At 43.4% G+C, this 12,516-nt stretch overlaps 2 protein-coding genes across 10 annotated transcripts in view; one reads left to right on the top strand and one right to left on the bottom strand.

The window, feature by feature from the left end:
• RIOX2 (ribosomal oxygenase 2) overlaps positions 1-12,516 on the top strand; it is a 71,025-nt gene that overhangs the window by 23,037 nt on the left and 35,472 nt on the right. For 2 of the 8 annotated variants that reach the window (XM_039480487.2, XM_074389184.1), the window contains exons 6-11: positions 2,396-2,498; positions 3,251-3,422; positions 6,107-6,195; positions 6,300-6,422; positions 7,957-8,046; positions 8,810-12,106. In XM_039480487.2, the coding sequence (XP_039336421.1) occupies positions 2,396-2,498; positions 3,251-3,422; positions 6,107-6,195; positions 6,300-6,422; positions 7,957-8,046; positions 8,810-8,968 (736 nt within the window). In that variant the 3' untranslated portion in view covers positions 8,969-12,106. Of the gene's footprint in view, positions 1-2,395; positions 2,499-3,250; positions 3,423-6,106; positions 6,196-6,299; positions 6,423-7,956; positions 8,047-8,809; positions 12,107-12,516 lie in introns of those variants that run through there. The other 6 variants (XM_074389185.1, XM_039480488.2, XM_074389186.1 and 3 more) reach the window with 6 other exon arrangements.
• Positions 9,184-12,516, bottom strand: part of CRYBG3 (crystallin beta-gamma domain containing 3) — a 134,769-nt gene continuing 131,436 nt past the window's right edge. For both annotated transcript variants that reach the window (XM_039480486.2, XM_074389183.1), the window contains 2 exons: positions 11,658-11,817; positions 9,184-10,874 (listed from right to left, as the gene is read on the bottom strand). In XM_039480486.2, coding sequence (XP_039336420.2) covers positions 10,786-10,874; positions 11,658-11,817 — 249 coding nt within the window. In that variant the 3' untranslated portion in view covers positions 9,184-10,785. The remainder of the gene's footprint in view (positions 10,875-11,657; positions 11,818-12,516) is intronic.

Below are 12,516 nucleotides of genomic sequence, written 5' to 3'. Positions count from 1 at the left end.
TGGAAGAACTAGCCGAGGCCTGGCCTGAGTTTGGTGCTATCTTTGCCCACAAGTAAAAGGCCCAAGCTTGTATCAGGCTTCCATGAATGCCCTCATCACTGTAGCTAGGTAGATTCCTTGCATCTTAACGGACAGACAGTCACCAAAGCCAGCACAAGAAGAGCAAGGGCATCGGAGGGAGTAAATCCTAGAAACTGTGGAATTGCCAGGCTGCAGAGAGGCTGGAATCAGAAGTCCATTCTGGATTCAGAGCAGCTCTGGACCACATAGTTTGGCCCTGTGAACATCCGTGCATCTGCTGGCGTCCCGTTGTTAATGCTCCTCAGCTATTCTCTCTCTGTAATTCTCTTTTCCATTTCTCTTGCTGCCACCAACTGGTTTTCTAGTGACTGGTGTTTTGCTCCCTCCTATTCCTTCTTCAGCTTCTGTTTACTCTTAACACAGAGCCATCACCAGCTACTGCTCGGACCTCCCTCTGTCTCACTGACCCTATTAGTTTTTGCTTCTGCTAAGGACCTGACTGTCTGTTTCCCAATCCCAAGAGTGAAGGACTGGCTGGCTGCCCCTGGGGCCTATCCATTTCTTCTCCATTCAGCTGGGGCTGGGGAAGAGCTTTCTAAATATAGATGTTTCCTGCTTAGGGCTTTGGGTGGTCACCATGATCAATGTATCTAGGCTGGATTTTGACCTGTGTCTTGGTCAGTGATGCTGGAGCTAGAATGGGAGGATATGACTTGAGGATCATTGCCCCCCAGAAATGATCCTGTGCTTTGAGCCTAGTGCTCCTTCAGGTACCACAGAAAGGTGAAGATTTGGGGCCTCTCCTAAAACCTGTCAGGGTAGCATCATTGGGGTGTTTTGGGGACTTGCCGTGTGTCATCGATTTGGTTGTTTTACCAAAGTGAACCCTTAGAGATATTCCTAAATTTTGGGAAGTCCCAGTATCTATTCTGATTCTTAGAAGAGTACTTTTTTTTTTTTTTTTTTTTTGAGCCAGAGGCTCGCTCCATCACCCAGGCTGGAATGCAGTGGCACGATTTCAGTTCACTGCAACCTCTGCCTCCCAGGTTTAAGCAATTCTTTGGTTCAGCCTCCTGAGTCGCTGGAATTAGAGGCATATGCCACCACACCTGGCTAATTTTTATATTTTTAGTAGAGACAGGTTTCACCATCTTGGCCAGGCTGGTCTTGACCTCCCGACCTCGTGATCTACCCACCTTGGCCTCCCAAAGTGCTGGGATTACAGGTGGGAGCCACCGCGCCTGGCCAGAAGAGCACTATTTAACTTCTACTCAAGTCTTCCATGAGCTGTTGCTGTCTGACTTCCACCCACATAACCCTGCAGAGGAAGTACGTATTTTATGCTGCTGACAGAGCTGCATGTGCCCTCCAGGTTAAGACTCAATAAAATATGCAGGGTTGGATATAACATTAAGTCACAAAGCAGTGAGGCCGCCAGGTAGTAGATGTCTTGGGAAAAGTGTCTCTCACGTGGTTTTTGTCCTTCTTTGCAACTTTTCTGGGAGGGAAGCATAACAGTGTTAATTTTGCTTAGTGAGTGAGAGGTCAAAGTCATACTGTGAATTTCCACTTTCCACTAGCCGGCAAACTGGTGTTGGCTCCCTCCTATTCCTGAAATCTGCTGGTGACACAGGAAAATTTTAAATAGCTAAGAAATGTTTAAAGAGAGCCTCCCCACAGAGAGTGTTGCTTCTAACCGGCACACACTTGGGAATGAGCCAATTCCAGATACCCCAGAGAAAGCAAAGGTCATTGAATAGGGATGCTGGTCCCTAGATGTCATTTTTAGTCACTGGCTTCTATCCCCTGGTAAAACCATTGCTAGAAATAATTGTTTTAGAATTATTGATGGTAGATATTCAGGAGTAGCATCCCTTGTTGTGACAAGGAAAACGTAACATACAAGGGTTCAAATAATTACGCAGTCCAGAGATCTTGCTGTTACCCTAACTTTCTGTTACATTTATTGCATATAAAATGTGGTTTTAGGTCCTATAACGACTGTGTAAATTTCGTGCAAATCTTCCCTCATAGACACCGTTGTTAAAAATTGGGTTCGTTGAACTTCCCGTTTTACGAAGTCTATGATGATTTTTCTGAGAACTTTTAAGAGAAATCCGTATTGAAGCCTAGCTGCCCGCTTAACTTTGCAAGCGAGTGTCTGGACTGGGGAGGGACGAAGCAGGGGGGTTGATGAAGGTCTTAGATTTCCATGCTGAGTAACGTCCAATGAATGGAACTCAGAAATGCCTGAACAGGGAAGCCGTCATCCAATTTGTAGCTCTTGGCTTGACTAGTAATGAGTATTTTATGTATATTTTGTATGTGTTCACGGTTTCGGCCTTTTTTTCCCCCCCCTTGGTGCATATCCTAGTTCATGGGGAGACTTCCTTTTGGATACCATCCCAGGGCTTGTATTCGATACCGCAAAGGAAGGCGTGGAGTTACGGGCTGGCATACCCCGGCAGCTGCTCCTGGTGAGTAGACAGGTAGGAATGAAGGATGGTAGCTGCAGCCCAGGCCAGCTGAAGTCCTACCTTAAGGACCCCAGGAGACTTCTTCCCACATGAGCCAGGCTTGTCTCCTGTGCTGCTGCTGAGCTGTGTGACTTGGAGAATGAACGGAGTCCCGTGTGATCAGAAGAACTGTGATGCTGTATGGGTAGCTCTGTGTTTCACAGCGGCAGCAGCAGGCAGCGTGAGAATGTTGGTTGAATGACTAGTACAGCCAGGAGAACTGTAGATTTAGCACCCGTAAGATGACTCGTTAAGAGAGACCCACCGTACTGGAGATCCTGGCCTCGGCGTATATGTCGGCTTTCCTGTTCTTTCATGACATTTTGAAACGGGAATGCTATTTGATTAGTTTCGAGATGAGTGGATGAGTGCTGAGTCCAGCGAAGGTTGCTTTCTCTGTCAGAAGCGTTCATCTTAGGACAGTGACTCGTTTCCCAAAAGGCAGGGCTCAGGCTGTACCATATTTCCAAGGATCTCTATTTCTAGGCAAAATTCTGAAAATGTTTTGCAAACAATAGGCAGCTTAGAATGAACAGCGTTTATAAGGAAATGATGAGAGATTCTTAGGGGCTCAGGTTGCCTCTTCCGCTTTGGAGTGACATGTGTTAATGTCTATACCAGCTGGTTGGCAGTTTTGCAGCCTACTGTGGAGACCGAGCTGGGCAGTGAGTTCTGCTGGGCATCTGGGCCAGGACTCACCTCTGTGTTTCCAGCAGGTGGAATCCACAGCTGTTGCAACAAGACAATTAAGTGGCTTCCTGAGGATGCTTGCAGACCGGCTGGAGGGCACCAAAGCACTGCTTTCCTCAGACATGAAGAAGGATTTTACTATGCACAGGCTGCCCCCGTACTCTGCGGGAGATGGAGCTGAGCTGTCAACACCAGGTGGAGCTTGCTGCTTTCTTATGGGTGGTCAGAGGCTAACGTGGGAGGTTTGAGGTTTTTCTAGGTAGGCTTGTCTTTGAACAGATGGAAAGTGTGAAGTGCTTTTGTGTTAATGCGGACCTATCCATCCTTAGTAAATACGGCCGGGCGGGATGTGCTGCCCTCATCCTGTAGCACCCTGCCTCTTAGAAGTCATTTGCAGAGAACTTGTATTCCAGCATGATGGGAAATAAGAGCCCTGTCCTTTTGGGTGAGAAATGCGTCTATTTGTAGGTACTGTGGTATTCGTAGTCTTTGAGAAATTTTACAAATTTGAACATCAAAATAACCTTGTTGGAATTAAGTCAGGGATGGGTGTTTGTGTGGCTTAAAGGAATACCTGAGGCTGGGTAATTTATATAGAAGTTTGTTTGGTTCATGGTTCTGCAGGCTGTACAAGAAGCATGGTACTGGCATCTGCGTTTGGAGAAAACCTCAGGCTACTCACAGTTGAGGGGGAAAGGGAGCCGGCATTTCCCCAACACGTGGTGAGAGAGGAAGCAAGAGCGAGGAGAATGCCAGGCCCTTTTTAACCCCAGCTCTCGTGGGAACTAGTGGAGCAAGAATTCACTCACTGACCCCCACCCGAGGGAACTTATCTCTTCATGAGGGATCTGCTTCCTGCAGTGTGACCCAAACACCTCCCCTTAGGCTGCACCCCACACTGGGGATCAAATGCGAACATGAGATTTGGACAAACATCCCAATCATAGCGTGGGTAAAATGGTTACCATCAGCCAGTGAGATTCAAGAAACGGCCAAGATTATCATCAACCTTCTCCAAGTTACAGGTGCCTAATTTATGACAAATTAGGTTTAGGCTGCACATGATAAAACATACTTCTGGGTGTCATTGATGACTTCCAGATGGATATGTCAATGTCCTATAGCAAAGATCACCAAGAGTGTACTCCTGAAATCAGACAACAGTCGGACGTATTGACTTGCTGCAGTGGGAAGACCACATACCGTTGGGGACCACAGGGCATCTCAGGAAACGGTGCTGGAAAACATTGACAGGACTTAGGCGTAAGTTAGGTGGCATTGGAGAGGGTTCAAGGAAGCAGGGCTTTGCTCTGGACTGATGTCAGAAAACGGAAGGATTCTGTGATGAAGTCTCCTAAACGTTATGTGGTAGGCAGGAGCAGGGTATGAGGCTGAAGTTACCAGTGGTAAAGCCGAAGCAGCCATTCATTAGCCAGACTAGGGGGATGCTTGGTCAGTGTTGTGGTTTGGAATATGTTCTTACCTTGCCCGAGTTCAGACGTGAGTATGTATGGAGTGGTGGTGTTTTGTCTTGACCTATGATGGTCACAGAGTGATCCCTGATGTTAGTATTCTATGGAATTGCCTATGTTTACCAGGACAGCACCAAGACCTAGCTGGGACCTGCCAGACCGGCTTTTTGGCTGCTGTGGGTTCTCAGGGTTGAGTGAAGGGAATAGTTCTTCTTTTTTTTCTTTTTTGGAGACAGTCTTGTTCAGGTGCCAGGATGGAGCACAGTGGCACAATCTCGGCTCACCGCAACCTCCGCCTCCCAGGTTCAAGCAATTCTCCTGCCTCAGCCTCCCGAGTAGCTGGGACTACAGGCGCGCATCACTGCACCCAGCTAATTTTTTGTATTTTTAGTAGAGACGGGGTTTCGCCATGTTGGCCAGGATGGTCTCCATCTCTTGACCTCATGATCCGCCCGCTTCGGGCTTCCAAAGTGCTGGGATTACAGGTGTGAGCCACCACGCCCAGCTGAAAAGAATATTTCTTACTAATTTTTATAAAATTCTTTATTATGACCAAGTGAGAACCACTGAGATAGATAATCTGTAAGGTCCCTTCCAACACTGATTGTATGTTCACTTTTATTATAGTCTTTGGAGGAAGCTTAGAATTTGTTTTTGATTGCATCTATTCAAAATAGTCAATGTTTTACAACTGCATTGTTAAATCTTTAGCAGAACAGTTTGCTGGAACACCAGCTTATGGCCCAGACTACTTCAGAGTTATCCCTGTCTTAGCTACTGTAGTCACTAAAGTGACTCTCCCTGCTTGGATGACCTCGTAAAGCTAACCTGTTTTTAGTGGCTACTGTTCCACGAAGTTAAATCCAATTTGGAAGAAAAATTTTTTTTTCTCTGTGGACTTTATTACATGGCTTTTATAGGATACCATGCTTGACCTACAAAGACTGAAGAATTTACCAGGGCCTCACACCTAGTTATTGGTGGAGTAGAGCAATTTTGGTCTCAGGTAGCTCTTCCAGAATCCACATGTTGAGCAAGAAGCTTGTCGAGGACAGAAACTGTGGAATGAGTGTTCTGTGCAGAAGGCAGCACAGTCTCCCATGCTGTGTTAGCTACTGTGCTTTGATGCTATTACTGTTATCCATTTATTGTGCTTCCAAACTTACATTATTATTTATCTGATTCTATGTCTGTCTTCACTGTAAGAATGAGCTCCATGCCGGTGTGAACTATGATGTCAGTGCAGTGTTGGGGTGAGCAAATTCTTCAGCTGGAGAGCGTGCCCTGTCTGGAGTTAGCTGTAAATTGTTAGTAAATGTGTTTCCTATGTGATCGTGTCTGTAAGCAAGTTTGCATCTGCCCGTTTCCTTTTTTGAAGGCCAGCTCTCTCTCTTTGGGATCTTCTAGGTGGAAAGTTACCGAGGCTGGACAGTGTCGTGAGACTGCAGTTTAAAGACCACATTGTCCTCACAGTATTCCCAGATCAGGATCAATCTGTGAGTATCCAAGAGGGAGGAGATTGCCTTTCTTCTCAGGGTAGTTTTCACCAGAGGCCTCAGGTTATCAAACCAACCACTGGTCTCTGCCCTTCTCCTTCTAGGAACCCACCTGCATTCGGTTTACTGCCTTTTCTTCGGGTCAGCTGATGACCAGATCGCACAGTTGCAGTTCCGTATTTTCCTGCCGTCATCCCCACAGAATCTTCCTTCATTCCCTTTATGTGGTGATTAATGTCTGGTCTTGGCTTCCCATCCTACTTCAGGCCTTATTGTTCTTGCTCGGACAGCCACAGACCTCATTCCTGCGTTTCCCAGCCTCAATCCTCCACACTGCGCACATCCGTCTTTCTGTGTGGTTTTGTGGATATTGCGTCCCCTTAAACGCTGTCCTGTAAATTATGGAGAAGTCTGCGTTCTGGAACTTTGCCACCTAGCCCGGCCATTCCCTAAACTGGCTAACTGATCATAGAGTCAACTGGAAAGCTTTTTAAAATGAAAAATTCCTGGACTTCATCTGGTCTTGGACCCTTTGCATTTAAGTTTTCATAGAGCTCCCCACACAGTCCTAAGGACCTTGAAACAATCGCGTACCATCTAGCTTCACCCCATTCCTCCTCATCGGCTCTCTGAGGAGGTATCCCATGAATGATCAAGGAGTTGAGGGGCACTCGGCTTTTCCCTGTAACCAGATTGTTCCGGCCATCAGGGCCAGATTTGGAATTTACACACACACACATATATCCCTCAAAAGTACACATTCTTACATTCCTGTTTTTTTTTTTTTAATTCTGATAACCAATTTGAGACATAGTACACTAGGCTAAGATTTTATTGCCTTTATTTAAGAGGTGACAAAGAATGGCTAAAGGCTCTGGAAGAGACGATACATTGCACTGTGTAAAAGGGGGAGTGAAGGGAGGTAGGGACCATTTTGGAGGAAAGCGTCCTGTAATTGAAATGGAGTTTTTTTTTTTTGTTTTTTGTTTTTTTTTTTTTTGAGACGGAGTTTCGCTCTTGTTACCCAGGCTGGCGTGCAATGGCACGATCTCGGCTCACCGCAACCTCCGCCTCCTGGGTTCAGGCAATTCTCCTGCCTCAGCCTCCTGAGTAGCTGGGATTACAGGCACGCGCCACCACGCCCAGCTAATTTTTGTATTTTTAGTAGAGACGGGGTTTCACCATGTTGACCAGGATGGTCTCGATCTCTCGACCTCGTGATCCACCCGCCTCGGCCTCCCAAAGTGCTGGGATTACAAGCTTGAGCCACCGCGCCCGGCCTGAAATGGAGTTTTTTCTAGATCACACAGCTGGTATTTCTCAGGAGTTAATGCCTTCGTGATGTTCATAAATTGTCAGTTTATACCTAGGAATGTCCGATTTTTTTGATTGAAAAAAGAGAGTGCAGGTATGATTAAAAAGAAACTGATCGTTTCATTGATAAGTCGATACATAAATCATTGCTTTTTCATTAAATCCTTGAAGATGCTCTTCCAGAGAGGACTCCAGCCGTTTTAACAACTTAGAATGCCCATTAATTGCCACATACAAATAGTAACCTGTGGTGACTAATGAAGTATAGACGTTGTGTGGATGCACACACCCATCACGTTTTGCCAAAAGGATTCTTTCCAGTATTCAATACATTTCACTTGAGCACTTTTAAGGCTTTTAAGACTTTTCTTGGTGTTGACCTATTGGGGAACCTTCCTAGTACTGACACCCTCAATGATGGCCCTAATGCATTTTTTCCCCCCAAAGGATGAAGCTCAAGAAAAGATGGTTTACATCTATCATTCCTTAAAGAATAGGAGAGAGACACACATGATGGGATACGAGGAGGGATCAGAGGTTTGTTCCAGCTGAAAACAAATGTCTTTCCCGTGATGTGGGTGGTTGCTGGGAAGAACGGATTATTTTTGATCTCTAGGTCATATGCTTGTTTTTGAGACGGAGTTTCGCTCTCGTTACCCAGGCTGGAGTGCAATGGCGCGATCTCGGCTCACCGCAACCTCCGCCTCCCGGGTTCAGGCAATTCTCCTGCCTCAGCCTCCTGAGTAGCTGGGATCACAGGCACGTGCCACCACGCCCAGCTAATGTTTTGTATTTTTAGTAGAGACGGGGTTTCACCACGTTGACCAGGATGGTCTCGATCTCTCGACCTCGTGATCCACCCGCCTCGGCCTCCCAAAGTGCTGGGATTACAGGCTTGAGCCACCGCGCCCGGCCCAGTAATATGCTTTTTATGGCTGCAGTGTGGACTTACCATTTTGCACTACTCACAGAGTTCTAGCATGGGAATGATTAAGTCAGACACTTCTGTGATACAAGCATACCAGTTTTAAAACATACTAGCTGGGACCTGTAGCCTTAGAGGAATGGTATAATGTAAGGCATTTCAAATGACTAATATCACTTACTACATAAATTAGGATGCCTTTTATTATAGACGTTGGCATCTTTTATGTTATCAAATGGTAGTGTATCATCTAAAATACTCATGAAAGGGTATCAAAAATAATGATGTATTGAGAATAAATTTACAGGAAAATGCCAGTTCAGTGACATAAAGTAGTATACGTATGTTTTGACTAATTAATTTATCCGTTTTCAGTCTCATGGACTTCGCTTTCCTTTGTCACATTTGGATGCACTGAAGCAGATTTGGAACAGTTCGGCTATTTCTGTCAAGGACCTGAAACTTACTACAGATGAGGAAAAGGAAAACCTGGTCTTATCCCTCTGGACGGAATGTTTAATCCACGTAGTTTAGTGCCTTTGCAGAATCAAATGCCTACTATTTTATATGCACATATTAAAAGCAAAGACCTGAGCCGAGGAGAAGAGGAATTCCAGTTTCTCTACCTGCTTTTCTACTAACGTAAAGCCTCCCTGTTCCAGGTGGTCCGTTGGCCCGATGTACTAACAAACAGGGGCACAGAAAGAAAGAGCAGCAAATTGCCAAGTGTCTCAGAAAAATGACAAAACTAGATTTTGACAAGTTTATTTAGTCCAGTGTGGTAGAAAAGGCACAATTCCAATATATCATTTAGAACTGAATGTTGTTAACCTGGCTTCGTTCTTTGGAAGAAACAACTTTAAAGAGCTTTGGCTCTAGAAAAAATTTAAACAATTAACACAACGAAGAAAAAGTTTAAATTTTTTTTTTTTTTTTTACAATGAAAATATACATACCTTTGTGTATAGACAAGCCCCCACCCATTAAAGTTATCCTGTAACATAAATTTTATTAAATACTGCCCCACAGATGAGAGGCACTCAACACCTATGGACAAAAGTGAGTTACAGAGGCTGCTTACAAGATGGAGAAAAGCCTGAGATTGAACGAGGAAAAAACTCGATATTTACATGGAAAGACTAAGTCTATAAAAAATAAAATAGTGGGTCTTTGAGTTTAAAATAGTCACTGTTATTTTACATTCTAAAGTGCATAGAGGTTGATATTTTAAAAAATATCTTTGGAGAATTTAATCTTTTTTTTTATAAAAATAGAGCATTTTTCTGCTTTCTGGTGAAAGTTGGGATAAAAGGCAAAGTTGTCCTAATGGAAGTTTCACTCCAATTCAGCAGGGAAAACTGCTTGTGAATTGTGCAGTAAAAGGTAGTAATGACTACTGGGTGATTTCCTACCTGATTTTACTAGCGTAAAAGTTATTTAAAATGGTAGTGAGAAACTGAGGTCTCTATTATTTAGTAGATAAATCAACTCGACATTTACTTGAAAAGATGGTAAGGTCAAGGTTCAAATGCTACTTTGTTTTAATTTGGACATTTGAAATTTCTCGAGGCCCCCCCCAAAAAATGATGCTTCTCCTCAACTCTAGCATAGAGACAGGCCACCACGGTTGTAGAGTCTCGTCACCTAAAGGGATGTCTTGGTTCATACATAAGAGTGCAAGTTCGGCCTTAGGTTATTTGTACTTTTTTTTAGTTTGAAGGACTGAGGAAATAACGGCTGCAGAAAATACTTTACTACTTGTGCCTTATTCCTAAAGAAGCTGAGATCCCTGCCTGGGGTTAGTTACAAATATAAATACTTACACTTACAGTGCGCTAGTTATAAAGCCGCAGTATAGAAACCTTAAAGTTTATGTAGGAAGGCTTAATACGTTTTCAGATGTTACTAAAAAAATTACTCATCTGTTTGCCAAAGTATGACTCGACCTATAGGAATCTGTTTCCTTATGCTTTGTACTTATACAGGCATCTAGGTAGGCTATTAATAAACAATACAGGATAACAGCATCAGCAGGGTCCAATCACGGGCCATCAGTTTGGTGGACAGGAGAGAAAATACACACTTCAGGAAACTTGCTCACCACAGCTAGAGATCACGAATAGAACCTTTCCCACGCATCAGCATGTTTTCTTCATAGGAACACTGAGTAATGGCAAGAATGTTTTGAGTTTTTTCCATGGTTAAGAGCAATAGTCTCAGAGGTTGGAGAAAAAGTTCATTCTGCTCAGTGATCCAGGCGTGTGAAGACAGTAGCTTCCTTTCCACGTCCGCAAGACAATGACAGATGGGAGTTTCCTCCTCCTTTGCTCTTTCTAGGGATGTTGATTCTCTCACAGTATTTCAATGTCCCATTTCTGTGTTTCTTCTCCCTCCAGGGGCTGATTTACAATTACGTGAGTCTTGTCACAATAGTTTCCTCCTAAAACAGAAATTCCAAAAGGAAAGATTTATTTGTTCAGGCCAGTGCTTAGCAATTTCACAATTTTCACAAGCTTCTGTTCTGCTCTCACCGTTTCAGTGCATTAATGTGCCATTTACAAAGAAGTCTGAAATGGGAAGCTGAGTTTCAACAGGCTTAGCCATTATTCGCCTCAAATTGGACCTTATTATGACTCAAACTGAAATACTAAAAGGCATAATACATGATTGTATAAGTGCTGTGCCTTAACAATGCAATTCTTCAGAACAAAGTGCTCTGAGAGAACTCTGGCTGAATGTCAGGTACTGTGTTTTTGTTTCTACACCACCAAAACTGTGACTAACCCAATTAAAGCAACAGCCATGAATAATATTGGCCCTGACCTTGCTGAATTCAAAAACAAGGTTAATTGATACCTGCCATAAAGTCTAGCTGAGGGTTTTTAAGGACCATAGCAATTCCTGGCAAAAAACGAGGTATGTTTCTAAGAAACAGATGACATTCATTTTATGGTTTACGGTGCTTCAAATTTAGAACTCTTCTGAGTTCCTGTAGCAAATGAAAGTTTTACAACTGTACTAATGAACAAAAACCCTAGGCTTTGTTGTTTGGGTTTTTCTGCTGGTGGTTTTGTTTGTAAAACTGTGTATCTTAACTTTTTTCAAGCATAATTTTAAATGACTTAACATTTCTCTTATAAGGATGTCCTTTACCCAGAATGAGGAGATCTGGAACTGAAACTAATATCCAGGGACACAAAATTGGGTATCATCAAAGGCCCACCTTTAACATCGAGGACAAGGTGATCACTGAGATAAGAGCTGATAGTTCCATTTCTATTCAGTCTCCACTTCTGCCGGAACTGCCCATGTTCAGTCCATAGAGCTACTTTAGCTCCAGGTGTGTCTCGGCCACCAATCACATCAAGACATGTATCACTGGCCTAAAGGGGTTAAGACATGATTAACTGGCAGTACTATGTTTGCTAAAGTTGAATTACATCCCTTTTCTTTTTAGGTAAACAAATCATAGACATGAAGTGTGTGTGTCTTATCTAAAAAAAAAAATACTAAATAGTATAATTTCAGTAAGTCCTTTTGAATGTCTTCTTTATGGCTGTGGGGAGGAGATGGTACAGAAATAAACCTACTGAAATAGAGGTACTTGTTTTTAATAGGATGTCTACATCTGACAACAGATGTTGCATAAAGATTTGCTGAATTGGAATGAAATGTGAAGTCCCTGTTTGCTTACAATGTATTATGTTGAGCTTGGTTTTCTTACGAAAACATTGCACGATGGGCTAAAGATATCCAGACAATTACTTTTCAATGCTTCTCGTTTTTGAAGCATGAGAGAAAGTAGATAATCCATGGGTGATACAGTAAAACACAGACTTAATGTTTTTAAACTAGGGTTCTATTTCCAGTGCATTAAACGTAATGGAGGGGTCACAGAAAAGAACATAGATTTCCAGTAACAGCTTTCTTCTTCTGCGACTTCATTGTGTATTTTGAAAATGGAAGGGTTTCCACGTATTGAGAATCACAGAGACAGCTGACTGTATCTGGGCCATCAAGTAAGGAGCATCTTACAAAAGCACATTGTCCAATATTAGATCTGGTGACTTATACCACTGGTT

Source organism: Saimiri boliviensis, chromosome 18 (assembly GCF_048565385.1).
Source record: "Saimiri boliviensis isolate mSaiBol1 chromosome 18, mSaiBol1.pri, whole genome shotgun sequence".
Lineage (NCBI taxonomy): Eukaryota > Metazoa > Chordata > Mammalia > Primates > Cebidae > Saimiri > Saimiri boliviensis.
This window is presented reverse-complemented; position numbering and strand designations above follow the sequence as displayed.